At 53.3% G+C, this 19,502-nt stretch overlaps 3 protein-coding genes across 4 annotated transcripts; 2 read left to right on the forward strand and 1 right to left on the reverse strand.

The window, feature by feature from the left end:
- The first annotated feature begins 37 nt into the window (after nt 1-37).
- On the forward strand, nt 38-7,662 carry CTNS (cystinosin, lysosomal cystine transporter). The gene is made up of 11 exons (XM_044430199.1): nt 38-341; nt 1,083-1,161; nt 1,565-1,643; nt 2,278-2,365; nt 2,674-2,777; nt 3,744-3,875; nt 4,278-4,377; nt 4,469-4,588; nt 5,373-5,543; nt 6,366-6,483; nt 7,212-7,662. The coding sequence occupies exons 2-11, from the start codon at nt 1,092-1,094 to the stop codon at nt 7,340-7,342; spliced, it is 1,113 nt and encodes a 370-aa protein (XP_044286134.1). The 5' UTR covers nt 38-341; nt 1,083-1,091; the 3' UTR covers nt 7,343-7,662.
- A 168-nt stretch (nt 7,663-7,830) lies between these two features.
- TAX1BP3 (Tax1 binding protein 3) lies at nt 7,831-15,774 on the reverse strand. Of its 2 annotated transcripts, XM_044430202.1 has the most exons (4): nt 15,629-15,774; nt 12,098-12,217; nt 11,006-11,083; nt 7,831-9,725 (listed from the first exon to the last, which is right to left on the reverse strand). In XM_044430202.1, exons 1-4 carry the CDS (start codon nt 15,665-15,667, stop codon nt 9,576-9,578), a joined length of 387 nt encoding a protein of 128 aa, XP_044286137.1. In that variant the 5' UTR covers nt 15,668-15,774; the 3' UTR covers nt 7,831-9,575. The 2 variants fall into 2 exon arrangements, with proteins under 2 accessions (XP_044286137.1, XP_044286136.1); XM_044430201.1 differs by lacking the exon at nt 15,629-15,774 and having other exon boundaries at nt 12,098-15,438.
- A 700-nt stretch (nt 15,775-16,474) lies between these two features.
- On the forward strand, nt 16,475-17,811 carry EMC6 (ER membrane protein complex subunit 6). Its single transcript, XM_044430502.1, has 2 exons — nt 16,475-16,576; nt 17,236-17,811. The coding sequence occupies exon 2, from the start codon at nt 17,272-17,274 to the stop codon at nt 17,602-17,604; it is 333 nt and encodes a 110-aa protein (XP_044286437.1). The 5' UTR covers nt 16,475-16,576; nt 17,236-17,271; the 3' UTR covers nt 17,605-17,811.
- Nucleotides 17,812-19,502: the final 1,691 nt, after the last annotated feature.

Below are 19,502 nucleotides of genomic sequence, written 5' to 3' on the forward strand. Positions count from 1 at the left end.
GGTGTGTCGCTTCCCTCAGTTGCCGGGTTCTCCTCCTCGAGCTCTCTTGCAAAGCTCCGCAGCGGCCTTGAGGTTGCCCGAAGGGCCCGTAAAGCTACCGGCGAGCCCGGGAGGGACAATAACCGCAAAAGGTCCCACCAGCCGGGGCAAGGAATCCCGGCGGATGCCGGCCAAGGCCCGCCACGCCCAAGATGGGCGCTACGGCAAGCGAAGGGGGAAGTGAGCGCAGCTTCTGTTTGTGAGACCGGGCGTCTCCGCGGAAGGTCTGTGCGGCTTGGGAACGGGAGTGGGTCTCGCAGGCGAAGCCTGGAAGAGTGGACGGTGCTGCTCGCCCCGCTGGGGTAAGTGACCTTCCCCCGGCAAGTGCTCGAGCTGGAGTCGAAGACTGTTTTTGACAGGACAGGCGGAGGAAAGGGGCCGGGAAAGGACTTCATCTCCCGGCACGCCTCGCGCCCGCTCTGCCGCCACGGTTGGGTGCCGAAGGGATCGCTTTGCATGACGGGGCTTGTAGTACGATGCGTAGGCATTTCCCTAGACTTGTGTACCCGGACCCATAGAATAGAGTGCCTCTAGCTGGGTTAGGGCTGTGTGCGCCCCCTTCATTTTCTCCCCTCTACGCCCTCTTTGCTGCTGCATCGCCCGAGAGCCGAGAGAGGATTTCCTACCCAGTGATACGATTAGGGTGGGCCCTGGGGGCTAAGCCTGGGGCCCCCATAACCCAGGGCGGGCCCACAAGTGCCATCATCCCCTGCCAGCATAGCCTAGTTGGAAGGATGCTAACATCCAAATCTGAAAGCGCATCAGAGGTGGGTTCTGAGGATTCACATGCGGGCACACACACTTCAGTCCTCCCAACAACCCTGAGAGGTAGGCTGAGAGGGAAGCCTTCCTGGTATCTTCTGCGGGGGGGGGGGGGGGGGGGGGTTTGATCTCAAGTTCCTGCGCTCCAAGGCCACCACACCGCTCAGCCCGCACCCGAGATAGGTGTCTTGCCTCCGTCAACCATATGCCGCAGCCTCTTAAAAGTTGCAATTTTCCCTCCGGGCCAATGCAGACCTCCTCTCTCCTACTCTGTTTTTCAGCTGTTTCACATGATGGAGAATAGACACCTCTTCTTCCTCCCTCTGCTGTGTTTCTCTCTCGTGTGGTTAGTGGCCTGCGGTAAGTTATCCAGCTGCCAAAGTGGAGCCTGCAGCTGCAAGGGCCAAGTCCGCTGCTCTCCGGATTGCTTGCACACTTTCATGCCCGTGTTTATTATTAGATCTTATTAAGGTCTTTTTTCCAGACCAGGAACCTAAAGTGGCTTACGTGATCCTCCATTTTATATAGGCACAAGGTTCAAGGACCTCTGATTCTCGGAGCGTCAAACTGGGACTTGCTGTTTGCTTTGTTTCAAAAACTGTAAAATGCAGATGGTCCAAGGAGTGGGAGAAATTCAGAGCTGGGATGGCGCTTAGTTCTCTCGGCCCCCTTTCCCAAAACAGACCCAACGCGTCTCAAGCTGGGCACACCAGTTCACGTAGCTTCTAGCTATTCCGTTCATTGTCGTCATCACTGGTTTTAGATGTGGAACCCACCGTCTTTGTTCCTGAAGAAGTTTGTTTGGAAAATGGCAGTTTGAAGAACATCTCGGTGACATTAAGGTGGGTTTGAAAGTGCCAACTTTCGGCCTTTGCTCTTAGAGGAAACATCTAGGAAAGTCCAAAAGCTAAAAGAGAAACAGAACGGGGTAGCTCACACAATGCCCCGTTTTATGGTGTCTCCTTGTGGAACTCAGCAAAATGCAGCCCTTTCTCCCTTCCCAAATGACCCCCTACTGCACTCATGTGGGGCTTATGACCCTCTAGATGTCACACCTTAGGTCCCATCATCCTTCAGGCTGGCTGGACCTGATGGAAGTTGGGGTCCAAGGGGTCCTGGCCTGCAGCGGTGACTCCTGCGGCTACTTTCTCCCCGTGCCTTGGTTGTTCCACATGCTGCTGGTTCCGGGGAGGGCCGAGCCCCTGCGTTGCACATGGGGGATCTTGGGTTCGACCCCAGCACCTCCCCAGAGGGCTGAAAAGGGCTCCTTCCCAGTCCCTGGAGGACTGCGGCCAGCTGGTGTGCACAAGGCCGAGGCCGAGTATCCGAAGAGCCCTCCTGGATCAAGTGAGGCCCATCCCGCGAGGGCTGGGGGCCGCCGGAGCCTGCTCTCGCCAGGCTGCTTCCTGTGCTGGCCGGGGCCCGCCGAGACCACGGCGAATCCGCCCTGATGTGTCCTCTGCTCCCTCCTCGCAGCGCCCCGGCCAACACGACCCTGAGGATCACGTTTGCCGTGACGTATTCATCCAAGGTGAACAGCACCATCGTCGAACTGCCCGACCAGGTACGTTCCAGAGCGAGCACCATGCGTCGGGGTCAGCCGTGGCCGTGGCGGGAGGGCTTTAGTTCCCTGGCCCAGGGACCGCAAAAGGTGCCAGGTTTGGTCCCTGGCAGCGTCTCCGCATCACGCTGGGAAGAGGCCGGCCTGAGATGCTGGAGAGTCGCTGCTGTGCATCCATGCCGACAATACCAAGTCGGGTGGTGCAACGTTCCAGCTCAAGATTAAGGCTTTCTAGGCTCCTAGTCAAATCAGCTCTTGATTCTCAACCATGAGGGCTGGAATCTTGCCTCTTACGTCTCCGTACTTACCAGGTAATAGTATCAGCTGGCAAAAAGGAGGCAAGTTTCCAAGTCAGAGCAAAAGCCGTCGGGCAGATGACTGTATTTCTTCACAACAACGCATCCAACCGAACTGGGTAAGCTGCGCGGGAACTGTGGCTGTTGGACAAGTCCATTAACTAGGGGTATCATCTCCTTCCTCCTCGTGCTTTTTCCAAAGCGTTTCCTCACTGGAGAAGTCGTTTTATTTATTACCCTAATCTATATCTTGCTTATATATCGGAGCAACGAGATTGCAGTATCATTGCTCCAAAAATGCCACAATAAAACACACCCACGAGGGACCGATAAATATTGCTCAGTAGTAACGCTACGCACTCTGCGGTTCATCACTGACGGCTACTAGCGGGGGCCGTCTCCAGAGAACTTCGAGAGGATCTGGCAGCCGCTTTTGTTCTTTGCCCTCCTCCCCTCTCCAAATTCCTCTTCTTTGTGTTGTGTCTTTTCGACGGTGAGCCCAAGGACAGGGGCTGTTCTGATATTAACCTGAGTAAGCTGCTCTAAAGAGTCAGGGTAAACATTCTGCAGAGAAGTCAGTTGATAGTACGCCTGGTCATCAGTTTCAGAGCGTGCGGTATCTTGCAGGATGCTTCTCCTCATGATTTCACAGCCCTCGCCGCCCCCCGCAGGGGTGTGAGGGGTCCCAAGCCGGTTTTGCCCCATTAGTTTGGCTCGCTTTCTTCTACCCCTCTTCCAGCACTCCAGTGTAAAAGCTGAGGTCACAACCACCATGTGGAACCATCTGTGTTGGGCTTCATGCATACACCTCTTTGAAGTGAATGCCCTCCAGAGGCAATGGACTACACTTCCCAGGCTGGCTGGGAGGATGCTGGGGGTTGTAGTCTGGCACCTTTGAAGGGCACGGGGTTAGAAAGGCAGGGTTAAAGCCATAGACTTTCTGGCTGCTGCAAAGTTTCCCCAGGCTCCAAGACATTAGAACTCTTCCAACGTTCATGCCTCTTGAGGCAGCAATCATGAGGTCTAGGATCCTGATATTTCTGGAGACCATTGGGCAACAGGGCTGCCACCTTTTCCCTTTGCAGGCCGAGGATCCGGTTTCTCGTCATTCACAGCAACGTAGTGAGGATCATAGACCAGGTGATTGGGTGGATCTACTTCCTGGCCTGGTCGATCTCTTTCTACCCTCAGGTCTTTGAGAACTGGAGACGGAACAGGTAATTCATTAGTTGCAAATGCAGGGATAACAGAAAGCAGGGGGACCAAAACAGAGAAGGAAGGAAGGAAGAAAAAAAAGGAAGGCACGCCGACGAAGTGATTATTGTGGAAGTATCCCACTTACTATGAGAAGAAAAAGAAGGATTTAACAAGTCCACTTCAAATATATACTTTTATAAGCAGTCCATATTTTATTTAATTCCCTTGCTTGTCATATCGCTGTCCTGCCTTTCTTTCATCACGGAACTTAGGATGGCTACAAAGGGTTCCCAGCGGGTCTCCCCTTCCGGACCGGCGTCCCTTGGGCAAGGCTGCAGCCTCCTGCCCTCAGACCATGCCTTGGGATGTTCCAGTGGCCATTTTAATCTTGATTAAGATCCTCTGGATGTTTTTTTTGCCAGCGTCGTGGGGCTCAGCTTTGACTTCATTGCTTTGAACCTCACTGGCTTCATCGCCTACAGCGTGTTCAATGTCGGGCTGTTCTGGATCAGTGCCGTGAAAGTAAGCAAGCTCCTTCACCCGGCCTCTCCTCTTCCGTGGCCTTCTGCCGCCATCTCTGGCCCAACCAGCACCATGTCTTTTCCCGACACAGGAGCAGTTCTTGCAAATGTACCCCAACGGAGTGAACCCGGTGGACAGCAACGACGTCTTCTTCAGTCTCCATGCAGTCGCCGTGACGCTGATCATCATCTTCCAGTGCTTAATCTATGAGGTGACTAGTCCACAGGGTTTTGGTTTATTCAATTGATTTGCTCTTTGGTCAAAAGACTCCCAGGGCAGCTTCCTGGAATCAACCATCAGACCCTGTCCTCTGGCTTGCAATCTTTTCAGAAGTCATGACTCACAACGAAAAGGAAGTTTGGGAGTGGGAAGGGGAAAAGCATGATTCAGTTCCCCAAATGAATAGTGTCTCTCCGGCCAGTTCCTCTCTTCTTATCTTCTTTTGAGTTCCAGCCTCATCTATTTCTATTCCCTTCTTAGGGCGAAATCACATGTCCTTCTGATGAAAAACCTAAATGGTGCAGGGATGGTTGTACTCCCAAGTTATTTATTTCTATGGATCACACACCTGTGGGAAAACTCTGGCCCACTTGTGTTCCATCTTAAATTCTCCCTGGGCCCAACGGAGAGAGAGTCACTGGGTGAGGAACGATGGGGAATTAGAGCCGGATCAGCCGGGGTGCCAGAAGCACCGCTAAACAGCCTTACCGACTGCAGCTTCTGGCATGGCTCAAGGCCAGGAGTGCTGGGATTTGTAGTCGAACACATCTGGATTGCACCAGAGTGCAGAAGGCTGTATTACCCAGCCCTGGATTCATCAGCTAGTCCTTTGTACCTGGGGGGCTTGCAACTCCCATCATCTCCTCCAAATTCCTTCTGTTCAAGCCCCGCAGGAGTACGCCCCACCGAACGCACGATGCTGCCTGCCCCTGTATCTTGCCTTTTTAAAGACTGTTTTGTTTTGTCTTGTCATCTTGCTGTTTCGGCCACAACAGAAGGCGAACCAGAAAGTCTCTTGGGTCGCCATTGGGCTGCTGGTGGTTGCCTGGGTCTTCGTCTTCACCACCCTGACGGTGGCTGCTGTGGGAGCGATCACGTGGCTGCAGTTCTTGTTTTATTTCTCCTACATCAAGCTGGGGGTGACGCTGGTCAAATACTTCCCCCAGGTAAGCGCGCCAGCATGGCTCAGAAGTTGCTCCGAGGCGCTCAGACTGAGCTGCCGGGCCCATTTCCAAAAGAGAGGAGCCGAGAGAAGTGCAAATCACCTTGGGAAACCCCTCTGGCTGCCCGTCTGGGCGCGTCCGCTTCTCTTTGTGTACTCGTCTCTGCATGTGTATCTTTGCTCTTGTATCTGCATGGGTGTCTATATTCCTCTTGCACAGAAGTCAGAGAAAGAGAGAGAAAAAACAGGCCAAAGCCCTTAGCAACGCCACGCTCCGTAAGCATCGGGGTGGGTGTGTGCAGCCATGTTGAGCAAGCCACTGGGGAATGTCGTGGACACAGCAGTGGCTCCAGCTGCGTCCAGATCTAATGACTGCAAATATGCAGAGCTGTCTGCAGCCGAGCCCTCGGGGAAGGACCGTAGTTGCAGAAGGCACCGATGTGGTGCCTGTCCCCCGTATATTACCCTTCCTTTACTCCGGTCCTTTAAAAAATGTACTACATCTGTGGATAGAGGAGGAAAACACGCAGGCTTAAACTCCGGGCTTCCAGAATTGGGGCCACTGCAGGCCAAAAGCTGTCAGTCCTTTATTTTGCAATGCACGGACTGTTCTGCCGCTGGGCTCCTTTGTTGCTGAATCCCTCGAGACACGAGGACCGGCCCCTTTGTGGAGTCAGTCCTTTGGCCCGTCCGATCCAGGACTTCCTGCGGCAAGTGAGGGCCACGGCTGGATTCCAGGGTTTCGGGAAGGGGCTTCTGCGGCACTGCCTGGGCTGGAGTCACGAGGAGCCTTTGCTGTGCCACTCAACACGCCCCCTTCCCTCAGGCATACATGAACTTCCGCCGGAAGAGCACGGTAGGATGGAGCATTGGCAACGTCCTGCTGGATTTCACGGGCGGTGCCTTCAGCCTCCTCCAGATGTTCCTGCAGTCATACAACAACGGTAAGTCCGCCTGGGACAGGAGAGCAGGGCCCCCGATTCTGCTTCCAGCAGCCGGCACGTCAAAAAGCAGGTCCAGGAGGCGCGAGAAAGCAGAGGAGGGCCGGCTGAAAAGACCTCCTGTAGAAGCCAGTCGTGGGCCATCTCCCAGCTCCAGTCCACTCATTTGGCTTAAAGCCAGAGGCCGTGTCCGTTCATGCAACCAGCATCAAAATTTTTGAATCTTCCAGCAGTTATGCCCCCTCCCCAGCACACACCCCATCCCCCCCACAGCCAGCCACCCCAGAGCTTCACCCTGGTAGTAACAGCAAGAGCCTTAATTCTTCCCTTCTCACCTGCCATCTGATCTGGTGGAATCCACTCAGCGTTGCCACCGAGACCAGGCCTAAGTTACACCCAACTTGCATTTCTTGGTCATCTCCTTGATTTTAATATATTTGGGGCCAATCTCTTTTATGCCCCTGTGAGATCTTATTATTGGATTTGCTCCTGCTTTGGAGATCACAAAAATACACAATCAAGGTGCAATTCTATGCATATATAGAAAGGAAAAAAATAAACCAGCTGGGGCATACCGGGAGTTAACTTATTTCTGTATTTCTCGGTTTGAGTCTGTGCACCCCACTGGGTTGTCCTTTGAATGAAAAGAAGAACAAATATAAATCTTAAGTCGCTCTCTGTTCCCCTGCATTCTTGCTGCATTAACCTCTCTTCCCCGCCCCACCCTTCAGATGCTTGGAAGCTCCTCTTTGGGGATCCCACGAAGTTTGGCCTCGGCCTGTTCTCCATCATCTTTGACGTCGTGTTCATTGTCCAGCATTACTGCTTGTATCGCGCTCAAGAATACCAGCCATTTGAATGAGCACGCTCCCTGGAAGGAATCGCCAGTTGCACTTCCTGGGGCGGACAGTGCAGGACACACGCCGTGTTTGCTGTGGCACCGTCTTGGCCTTGGGCATCCCGAGTGGACTGCAAAACCCTGTTTACTTCCCATATTTCACTCTGGTGCCTTAGTATCTTCCAGACCTGCTGTTTATGGCACAGCCAGCCTCTCCCAGGCTGTTTGGCTACACAAGGCTGCCGCAGCAACGGTGGATGTCTCGGCTGATGGTTGCGTGCGGGAGAGACTGGGTCACAAAATACCAACCAGTTTCCAGATAAAACGGATGATTTGTGAGCCAATCCACAAGTCTAGTCTCGCTTTGTCAACATCGAAATGGGATAATCTTCTGCAGAGCCTGGACGCAAACAGGGAGAAAACTGGTATTCTGGGGTTTGCTGTAAGCTGGCGGCACGTTTTGCTTGTGGGTTTCTCCCCTACAAAACTAGTGATATACACAACACGACAGGGGAAGTCCAGCTTGAGTTTATTGTGTGTAAAATGACATACAGCACCTGCACATCTTGCCCCCCCCCCCCCCCCAAGCTCTACCAAAAAAGGGTGCTGCGGACAGCTCCAGACAGGCACCCTGCAAGGCTTGTGTGATTTACGCTTATCAAAAGTGAGAGTCCCAAAACAATCTCGGAATCAGAAGTACAAAACGCAGTGGTCCAGAGGCATCTTAGTGGTTTCAAGAGACTGGCGTTGTCTTTCGTTGTGGTTAGGCTGAGAATCGGTGTCACTGGAGGAAGTATCAGCACCCCAGTGAAGCAGCAGTCCTACCCTGAAATAAGTTAGTGATACGAACTTCTAGACGGGCCTATTTACAGTGGATTTTTTTAAAGTCTCTCGGGCCATTGTAAAGATCAGTACAAAGGAGGCTGATCAGAAGCCAACTCAGGGCAGGCACAAAGCGAACGCGAGAGCCGAGCTGGTATGCCAGCCGCAGAGAAAGCGTGGCTGAACCGGTTGTCTCCCCCTGCTCCTCTTGGGATTTCAAGAGTGCATCTTTCCCACAAATTTCACTGGCTCTCAGGTGAATTACGTTAAAACAGGACCTCCGTCCTTTTCAGGATTTAAGGTCGACCGGCACTCCTGCATGCTGACTTCATCGTATTCCCTCTGAGCTTAACCACGGGAGGGGGAGAGGGACAAGCTGCTCGGCAGTGCTGCCCGGTTGTGTTACGTCCTTGTTGTAACACAGCGTTTTAGGGCGGCTGGGTCTTGAAGGGCGATTAAGACCCATTTACGTTGCCAAAGTCCTGGTCTATGGTACTGATCGTTACAGGGTTGCCTGGGATTTTGGAGACTTGGTGGCATGGTTATGGGAACCGTCATGAAGTATTCCAGGATCTACCACTGCATCGTGGCTTGCAGGGTAAGAAAACCAGAGGGCTTTCGAGCACTGAGCTCTTCAGTACTTCTTTGCTCCTTGCAGTCCTGTCCAGGTGCAGTAATGATTTGGCATATGTTGAATACAGCAAAATTTGAAGGCAAGGCTACTCTGCCACAGGTTTAAAGGAAGTTTGCCCGGGGCTTTTGGCACACACGTTTTGATTTAATCCATGCAGTAGAAGGCTTGAGAGACGTATTGGGCCTCTGGATTCAGCAGATTAAAGTCAGGATTCAGAAGCAGAACACAGAGACAGGCTGAGTGATACATAAAGGCTATTTACAATAATGCCTCTTCTAGAAAATTTGAAATGTGCTCTTTCTGCACACACACGTACACACACAGAGGGCTGTCAGAGTTTTTGGTGTTTTAAGCCAGTTTCCTCAGATTTTGTGCCAGAATTAAGGTGTGAAATCCACCAGGAGCATCTCCAGCAGAAAAGGGGAGGAATTCTTTCAACCACAGCAGGATCTGGTACAAGAGAAGATCTTGGTGGATTTCCCCTTCAGGGCTAGTCCTTGAACAAGGGATCCCTCAAGCCCCCTTCACTACCAAAGGAAGCAACTTGATTTGATGCCTGCCGTTTTAGAGGATGGGCTTGCGGAGCCCTGCAGGACACCCCGACACGGGAAAACTCCCTCCGGAAGAGGGTGGTGACACTGGGCTGTGCTGGCAACACCATCCTCGCGCAGATGTGGGGCTATGCCTCTACAAGCTGGGTACTGCGCCTCCTCTGACGGTGGAGGAGTCTTCCTGCTGGGGAGAGCGGCAGTCCACGGTCGCGATCCGGCCCACCCTGTCCTAAACGCTCCTTCGCCCGACTCAGTGGCACGGCGGCGACATCATGGACTGCTGCACGGCCTTCTGGAGAGAGTGCCGGGTGACCAGGAGCCGGACCACCTCCTCATTCCGCTTGGTCAACCTCTTCCGGGCCTGGTCGTGCGTCACCATGGTCATATCCCACCCGTTGACCTGCAACCGTCGAGCACAATTTTAGCACGGGGCCACGAACGAGCGAAGCGTGAGTGAGATGCGCCTGCTGGAACAGCCCGGCACCCACGCTCTGCGACGCTGGCCCTCTGTGGCCCTTCCTGGATGTGGAGTTCCCACCTTGCCGCCAGACTGGCTAGCTGCCAGACCCCACGAATCCAAGGCCTAATGCCCAAAAGGAAAATGCCATCCAGCACTGTCACCTCACTCTTTTCTGGCTGAATTCGCATCGGTCCTAAATGCACGGCTGATTAGCTTCTCCAGGTGACTGGGGACACATGAGGGCCAGAAGGGGAAAATTCCCCCCAGCACTCCACACTATGAGTAGTTTTCTCACCCACTCATACAGTCATGATGTGTTGGCCTGACACACCCAGCATCTGGGGGAGTACAAAGCGCCTCGCTCAGCTGTGCCTGCCCGACTCATCTTGTTCAGCCGAACAGCCTAAAGATAGCAAGTCTTCTTCAAAGGGGAGATGCACCCACCCCCTTGCCAAGAAGACAAAGCAAATAAAACTGCAACTGAAGCCAGAAAAAACCAGACCCGTCAAGAAAGTCCCCAGCTTCCTGCACTGTAAGTTATACCCAAATTTGGGGGAAAGGAACTTCTGGGCACTGCTATGAGCACTCTGCTCTGCTTATCTTGCCAACAAACCCTGTGGATAGCTTAGCTGTGCTGGAATGCTTGGAGATCAAGGCTGAAGAATGGCGTTTAAGCCACCCTGAGCCCAGGACTTGCACAGCTGAATTCTTAAGGCCGGGACTACCGATCTTCTGCCAGGGGTGGGGGAAGTGTGGCGCTCCACCTAATGGACTGCAACTCTCACCCACCTTGGGCAACAGGGAGGGATGACGGAAGCCCCAGTCCAACAATATCTACAGGGCCCCCAGATCCCTTCCACAACTCTAACAATGCGCCTCAGCTGTACAGTGGTTTGTGAGCCACCCTGAGGCTTCGGCGAATGGGGTGGCACAGAAATTTCCCAAATAAATAAAATAAATAAATATTCTGCATTAGGATGGCTTCCAAGGAGGTATGACTCTGCAAGAATTCGATAAGCGACGGTACTTTGAGTGTTTGAGAGGAATAAGGAGCTCTTTTATTAAGATAAAAGCATTAAGACTCTGCAGTTGCCTCTTTTCGCTAAGGCCGACAGGCATACCCATCTCATGAACCAAAAATAAAATTAAAGTCTTACGGTGCAGAAAGACATACATTCATAGCACAACCTCAAGCGGTTCTATGGAGAGGTGCCGTTTACCTGCATAATCTTGTCTCCAACCTGAAGCCCAGCCACTTCTGCAGGGCCACCTTCTGTCACTCTGGTTACATAAATGCCCTGCGGGAAGAAACAGAAACCTTGTATTTATCTTTGCCTGGAGAACAAAACGTACCGGAAGTGTCCCGACCGTTATTCACACAGAGCAGCCGTTAGCGTTGGCCTCCAGACCTCGAACACCTCAGAGACAGTGCCTAGTCTCCCCCAACCTGGTGCCGAACTGCAACTCCCAACCACTACTAGGCCTGCTGGGGGTGGTAGTCCAGCTCAGCTGGCTGGGACACCTCGGACGTGGACCTGCCTAAATCCATCGAGTCATCTTTGGAGCCCCCGCCCAAGAGAATCTGGCAGGTGCTGCCTGCTCAGGCGTGGCCACCCATTTGTGGAAGCATTCCTGTTGTAGAAGCTCACCTGCAGCCCTGCAGATTCTCACTGTGGCATTCATGACTTCTGATTTGCCTTTCATGCGTGCTGACCTCACAAGTTACTAGTCCACAGTTTACGAAGCGTCAGCTTAGGTACACCCATATTCACATTCGTGGCATGTAAGAAAAGGAACAATTGCCTGGAGACAATAATGTAACTGGTGTTTCTGCATGCCACAAATGGAAAAGACAGGCAGCCCGGCATTCTATTCTCATCCCCTGCAAAGAAATGGCCCTTCAGAATCCCACTCTCGGGAAAGTCAGGAAGAGAAAGTCAGCACCACGTCTGGTTCACTCGCCAATGTATCCCTAGTCTGTAATACAGCCAGAGTCTTCTTTTAAGGCCTTTTCTCCTGGCAGCTGCCAGTCCCCAGGGCAGAGAGCTCTAGGCAGGACATGGGAAGGCCTCCTTCCAGACCAGAGCTCACATTTTCAAAGATGTTCAGAACCAAAGACATGCAGCAGCAGCCAAGACCTGTGGGCCCAAGTCCTCACTCAGGGAAGAGGCATCCCAGCCTGAGCCAGACGCTCTAGCCACCATGGTATGTTTCTGGTGAAAAGTCAGGCTATAAATCAGCCAGATTAGTAAGTCTGAATCCCACCATGACATTTCTTGGAAGCCCTCAGGCCGCAGCAGGGAGAGGCTGACCTTGTCCGTCTTATCCTCCGAGAAGGGATTCTGGGCGGGGTCCTGGTCGATGCCGCCTCCAATACTGAAGCCCAGGATTAGGTTCTCCCCTTGGCGAAGCTTGTGGATTTCAACTCTTTGCTGAAATGAGGGGAGGAAAGAGATGGAGGAGGAGGAGGAAAGGCGAGTCAACACCAAGCTCTTGCTTTTATAGCCCAGCCACATTCCGTGGCTCAGAACTGGCTCTGGCTTTCACAAAAGTCTTGGAGAACAGAACCAGAGGCACTCTTTTTCTAGCAATCGGGTACGTTGAGACTTTGGCTCAGAGACTACTATATTCATGTGCAGAGTTACATGGAGGGGGAGATCCAGCCTAGTTCAGAGAGCACACAAATGAGTTCTGGAATCAGCAGTAAGGACTATCAGCAGAGGCTTCCGAGCAAGCAGTGGAACTCAGAGTTACCTCCAGTGCCTGTGGCAAAATGCAACACGACACCAATGGCAGGGAAACGTGGGCCGGAGGGAGCGACTGCGCTCCCGAGTTGTGAGTTTCACCTGGGCAGCGTTTCGCCAGGCTGTGAACATACCCTTGGTGTGATTCAGCGCGGCTCTTCCTCAGCCGCCGAAGCAGCGAACAAGCCGAGAAAAGGAGGGCTATAAAATGGAATCACCTGATGAAACGAGGCTGAAGGAAAGAGGAGATTGTAAAAGGGGAGGATGGACGACAGCGTGTTGACTTGAAATGATCGCCCTCATTTCCTTTGTCTCTGCTTAAGAGCTCTCCCCGCCCGCCCCTCCGGGCCAAGACAATCCAGTCTGCAATGTTGGAAAGCCTTCGACCCTGTCAACAGATAGCCTTTTATATGCTTCACTGGAAGCTGGACGTGGGTGATGAGCTCACTGTGGAAAGAACCACCGTTCTCCAAAGAAAGCTTTGAGGGAGAGGACAGCAGCGGCTCTGATAGCACTGAGCGGTCTGTGCCTTCAGAAACTAGAAATAGCTTAAAGGGCAAAGAGTGCCTCCTAAGCACATGGCTTTCTTATCTGACCCAAGGCCAGCGGGACAAAGACCAGATGCCCGCTCCCAGGCCAGTAACAGTCACAGCTATGTCACGCTGCACGGGAAGCCATCCTGAGGCTCTGCGAAAGGACGGCATATAAATACTCTAAATAAATAATAAATAAATAAGACCACTAGCATCTTCACACCACAGCCAGCATGTTTCTGGGAGTCTAGACGTTTCCAGCACCGGGAAACTTCACCACTGCCGACGGCCACCTGCCTGTTTGTGCCCCAAACCTTCCCCAAGGTTTTTTTCTTCTTTAATCAGTGCTGGCCCTCTCAGAAGCCAGCAGATTTTCAACATTCCTGTAAAAACGAAACACCAGCCCTTTGACTAAGCAGAAACACCACCTCTGTGAATCAGGACTGGCGTGTGGCTGATTGCTTTGTGAACCCAGGAAGTGAGGCTTGCTAAGAGGCCAAGTAATTTATGGGTCGGGCTGTCTGGAAGTAATTTCTCTCTGTCAACACTAGTTTTAACACACACACACACTCTACACTTACTCATTCGTATGACTACCCAGAGAACACACCCAAAATCCATTCCTCTAAGCTATCTGCTGAACCACCCCTGAATCCTCAGCCACTCCCAAAGGCCACAAAGTGATCTGCAGGAACCACACAAATCTGACCCTTGCAGCTTCTGTCTGGAGGGTGGGGCAGGCAGAATGAGGCAAGGAAAAGAGAAGAAAGTGTAAAGTTTGCAAGAAAAAGGGGCTTGAAGTGGAGTCATTAAGGCAACAGTTGGGAAACAGGGAATGAAAGAGAAGGCTCTTCCCCTGAAGGATGATTTAAAAAATAACTCCAACCCACTCAGAGCAACCTGATGAATGCAAAAACAAGTGGGGCAGACGGTCCCACCCTCCAAAGAGTAAAGGCAGCGCAGGTGTGTGCATACACACTTCCCTTCACGAACATGCGCCAAAGAGCTTCCTAAAATAGGGAGCAGATGAACAGCCCAAAGGTGGCGGGGGGGGGGGGAAGCAATAATTGCCCCCAAGGGGCCCAAACCCCCTCCTGAGTTCACAGGAAAAGTGCAGCCCCACAAAGTGATGGGAAGAGAGGAGCATCCACCCAGCAATTCCGCAGTGGGGTCGGGGAGAAGCCACAGCGGGGCCACGCCGCTCTTCTGTACCCGGCTCCCTCGGTGGCCGCCCTGCCTGGGCAGTGTTACCAGCGTGTAAGAGCCAGTCTTCCCACATGTTTGTCTACCTGCCTGGCCGTTTTCCTCCTACAATCCCCTTTCCCTTTGAGCACAGTGTACTTCTCAAGGAAGTTTTCTCTCTAGGGCAGTAAACTTTAGTAAAGTTAAGGTACTTCATCCAAACCAGTATTTCCATTACTGTTATTCTAAATACAGTCTTAACATAGATGCATGTTTACACTCTACAAGCGTATACAGACGTGCGTATACACAGAAGCATTTTTACACACTTGTGTATGTATGTATGTAGCACTGCAATCAGGTATTTATCCATTTGCACTGAAGGAACAAGCAAAAATAACTGGGGGAGCAGAAGTGGCTCAGAAGGGCAGGCGCCTCCCCTAATCCATCTTCAATTCTTCTCCCGCTCTTCCAGCAGGAACACAAATGGGAAGGAGATGAAAATGTATTTTATTTAGGAAAGAAGGAAGCATCCGGGGTAGATCAATCTGAGCTCTTTTCTCCCTGCCCGAAGAAAAATGCAAGAAAACCTGGCTTTCCCTTACACATTTCAGGACAGATCTGGGGCTTTTGTTTGGTTTAGCCAGGTATTACAGGGGACAATATAAGTTCCAGTGATATCTCCAAAATTAATACTATTTTAAGTCCAAATTTTGTGTGCCTGAAACAGAGCAGACGGAAGAACAACAATTGACTTGAATATCACTTGGTCTCTTTTGAATGACCTGTTCTCTTGAAATGTAGAAAAAAGTAATAGTTTTTTACAAAACTGACCTCCTTGAATGGGGGCAGCATAAAAGAAGCAACAAGGAGTCTTCTGGCATTGTGAAAACAGCCCTCCCCCTGCCGCCTGCTCCCCCCCCCCATGCGCTGGACAACCACCTCTATTGCCCCACGCTGGCTGGGGGTGATGGGTCTTGCAGTCCAGCAGGTATGCGCGGCGAGCGGGGACGGACCAGTTTGCTCGCATTTCTCTTCTGGCGGGGCAGGGGGAAAGGGAGCCCGGCGCCCAGCCGGACCTTCTCCAGCCCCTTCCCTCTTCGCTGCTCGTGCGGGCGACGGCGGGGCAAGGATGCACTTTTCCTCCTCCCGCCCGTCGCCCTTTCCTCTCCTCCTTTCACCTGGCTTAACTGACCCCCGACAGCCTTGGCGGGTGGCGGTCCCAGAGACCGCGCAGGTCGGGCGGTCGCGCCAGGCCGGAGGCGACGAGCCGCCCTGCTCTGCCTGCGGGGCCTCCGGGCCTGGCACCAGCGTTCCAAATGCGGGGGAGGCCGAACCCCGAGGGGCCCCGAGCGGGGAGGCCGGAAGGGCTTTCGCCACTCACCACCACCGCCGTCACCGGCTGCCCGGGGATGTACGACATGGCCGGCCTGGGCCTGGGCCTGAGCCTCGCCCTCCTCCTCGCTCGGTCGGTCGGTCGCTCGCTCGCTCGCTCGCCCGCGCCGCCGCCGCCCCGGCCTCGCCTCGCACGGAACAAAAGCCGCCCCGCCCCGCGCGCCACGCCCCTCCCTTCCCCGCGCGCCAGGGCTGGCCACGCCCACCGCCACGCCCCTCCCTTTCCCCGCGCGTCAGGGCTGGCCAAGCCCGCCGCCGGGCCCCGCGCGCCACGCCCCTCCCTTTCCCCGCGCGCCAGGGCTGGCCACGCCCGCCGCCGGGCCCCGCGCGCCACCGCCCCGCCCCGCCCCACCCGGCCACGCCCCCTCGGCCCCTCGCGCCCCGGCCCCCGCGCGCCGACATTTGTTCATTCCGCGGCGAGCTTCCCTTCGCGGCCGCAAAAGAAAAAGCCAACTGCTCCTTCCCCGGCTACCAAGAAGCCTGTCTTCGGGTTTATTCCGCGCCCCTCTTCACAACAACCTTGTGAGGTAGGACAGCGGCCCGAGCAACGGCGCGCTCCACTCCCCTCACCGCTCGAACTCGTCAATAGGACATCCGGTCTGCGGGACGAGGAAGGGGCGCTCTAGGACGCGAGTGCGCCGCCTATCCGTGGTCATGAGGAAAAGCAATGGAGCCCGGCGCCGCGCGGGGCCGAAAGTGCCATATTAGGACTTCCGGGCTACCTTTCCCAGGCAAGGCGGACCAATCCTTTCTTCCCTTTCTCAGGGAAGGCGGGACGAATCGGGGCGGGGGCGGGGCGGAGACGTCACGGGGTTGCCGTCACGCTCGCTCCCAGCGTCCTCTCTGTTCCAAGATGGCCGCGGAGGCGTACTTCCGGTGAGGGTCGCTGCGGGGGAAGTGTGCTCGGCCGGCCTCGCAAACGGGGGAAGGAGGAAAGGTAAGGAAGGCCTGCTGCGGGTGAGGTGCCGCTGGCGAAGGCGGGCCCCTTGCTCGGCCAGGGAACTGGCGGGTTTCCTCTCCGCTGCTTCCCCGCGAAGGAAGTGAGCGAGCTGGGCGAGGGGCAGAGCCGCCTCGGTGCTCCTTGCAATCCGCCTCCGAGGGATCTGTGGGCTGAAAGGAGGGCTAGCGGTAACGCGAAATTATACTCGTCTCTCTGCTCCTTCACGTCATCAGAAAGTACGACATAACCCTTTTGACGTCATCACCGTGGCGTGATGGGGGAGAACCGCCTTGGTTGGAAAGTGGGGCGGTGGAGGAATTGTATTTAGTATTTTTATCCCATTTTCAGCATGTAAGGTGGCTTGTAAGGCAAAGCAAGCATGTACCCTGAGGTAAGAGTTACATATGGATTTATTTACATTGTATTTGAATCTGTTTCGTTTTATATCAGCCTTCCCTCCTCACTCACGTCGCTCCCCATATATGGGTGCTACAGCTCTGAGCCTCTCCTAGCCAAATGCTGAAGTTCAATGGATCTGAAGGGTACCAGAGAAAGGGAAGGGTTGTTTTGGATGAACCATTGTGTGTCGCTTGGTTCTTTTAATGACGTGTGTTCCTAAGATACCGGTGAAGGTTTCCTATTCCTCTCCTTAACAGGGGCGCGAAAAAAAAGACTCCCCCAGAATTGGAGCCATGGCCACCATGGTGGCCAAACGAGAAGGCCCCCAGTTCATCAGCGAAGCAGCTGTCCGAGGGAACGCAGCCATCCTGGATTACTGCAGGACGTCAGTCTCCGCCCTCTCCGGAGTAACTGCAGGGATCCTTGGTTTGACCGGCCTGCACGGGTTCATCTTCTACTTCCTGGCCTCTATCCTGCTCTCAGTGCTTCTGGTGTTAAAAGCAGGACGGCGGTGGAACAAGTACTTTAAGTCCCGGCGACCCCTTTTTACCGGGGGGCTGATTGGGGGGCTTTTCACCTATGTCCTCTTTTGGACTTTCCTCTATGGTATGGTGCATGTTTATTAGGAGGAGGAGGAGAACACCAGGTCAAAACGGTTCTGACGGAGCAAGAGGACTGTTGCCAAAACAACCACCTCATCTTTTAGGCCAGTAATCTGGAGTTTCCAATCCTTCCTTGCCCTCATAACACGGTCCATAACGTATGTCAGAAAACAAGCCTGTAGAATTCTGTTAATTAAACACAACGTGAAACCACTTGGGACTTTGAAACGATGCTGATGTGTCGAAAAGTGCGTTCTTTCCCGGCATCTCCACCCTTTCCTCCCTTGCGTTCTGTTCCAGCACCCTGGCCAGCATTTTAAGTCTTCTGTGGCAGCAGAAACACGAAATAGCAAGACCGCCATGAGTGCCAAGTAATGGTCTCGACTTAGAACTTAGGAACACCCTTCTTTGTGTCCCCATGTTACAGGCCTGACGCTGGAAGTGTGTAAACCAAAGGCTGTTTACTTCCAAATCAGCCAGGGTGGGCAACTTAATAGCTCTCCAAATGTTTTAGCCTACAGGGCCAGTCCGGCTTAGATCTGGGCAGTTGATGTGCGTAGAATTGCAACCCCCTCAAGGTCAGGGGAGAGGCGGGGACTGAAGACACAATGGTTCCCAGCTCCCTTGCCTTGCTAGCTGTAATGCCCCCCCCATGCCCGATGCACTGTGGGATTTTGTGTAACTGCAGGCTTTCCATCTAGGCCTGGAGAAGAGCTGAGGTGCCACCCCAGGTGTTTTCTTTGGGAAGGCCAGGAACGCAGAAGGGCAGGGGTGAGGTTCAGCTGCAGCACTGGATGGGGCACCATGTAGAGGAGAGGGCAGGGAAGATTGGCCCCAGCTGCATGCCCCTAAATCCTGAATCGGGCCTCCTCAGCGAGAGCGGAAAGCCATTCACCCCTTCAAACAGAAGCAAGCCACATTTCAGCAACTTCCTTCCAGAGAATTCTGTATTCAAGCACTATGGATCATGGGTAAGCCCATGGGCCTGAGGTTGGACTGGTGCGTCCTTCACATGGGCAATTCGTACACACACACATTTCCATCATGAATGCACAATTCAGAGAACAGGAGTCCTCCCCACACTTTGGGTTGATAAAGTACGTGCCACATGGGATGAAACAACTGTAATCATGTGAGTCAATTCTCTGAGGGCCAGGCTGCCAGCCTCGTCATCTCCAGTGAAGTCTGCCATTCGTGTTCAGTGATGAGGAACAGTAATAATACAACCCGCCCCCGCCCCCCCGCTCCACTGCAACCCCTGCACAATTACAGCAATCTCATGTCTGTGTTTGTTACACCTGAGTCTGGGCAAACTGATTCTGGAGTAAGGTTTGGTTCCAATTCATCCCCTTCCTTTTGAGGTCAGATAACAGCTCCCGTGTGTGCCTTGAAGCACAGAGCTTTTGGGCCACAACTCATACTACCACTATTATCGGAGATGGTTGTCCCACCATGGCCTCTGACAGAGGCTCGGAAAGGGGGGTAAAGGGACAGGGTCTTCCCAGTCTTGGCCCCCTCCAATTATGGAACTATGTCCCCATTGAGGCCTTCCTGATACCAGCGCTCTCATTTTTTTGGTACCAGGTTAAAACCTGCCTCTACTTTCAGGTACCTGGCAGCATACAACACAACGCAAAAGAAACTGGAGGAAATCAGGATTTTCTGCTTTTTCATGTTCTTAGAAAAATAGGAAAAAATAAATTTTTGGAAAGAAAAAAATTGTATTCAAGTGTTTGCTTTTTCCCTGTAGGCCTTCACATTTCTATTTTTTGTAAACCATTTTGGCTATTGTAGGATAGACCTGCAATAAATGAAATGAAATCATCATGGCACCATCTCAGTCACTACCATGAACCCCGATTGGGTGGGATTCCATGTGAGGCTAATTTGAGAAGAGGAAGAAAGCACAGCTAGGACAAATA

The sequence above is a fragment of the Varanus komodoensis genome, unplaced genomic scaffold (assembly GCF_004798865.1).
Source record: "Varanus komodoensis strain SLA01 unplaced genomic scaffold, ASM479886v1 scaffold20_1, whole genome shotgun sequence".
In the NCBI taxonomy this organism is placed as follows: Eukaryota; Metazoa; Chordata; class Lepidosauria; order Squamata; family Varanidae; genus Varanus; species Varanus komodoensis.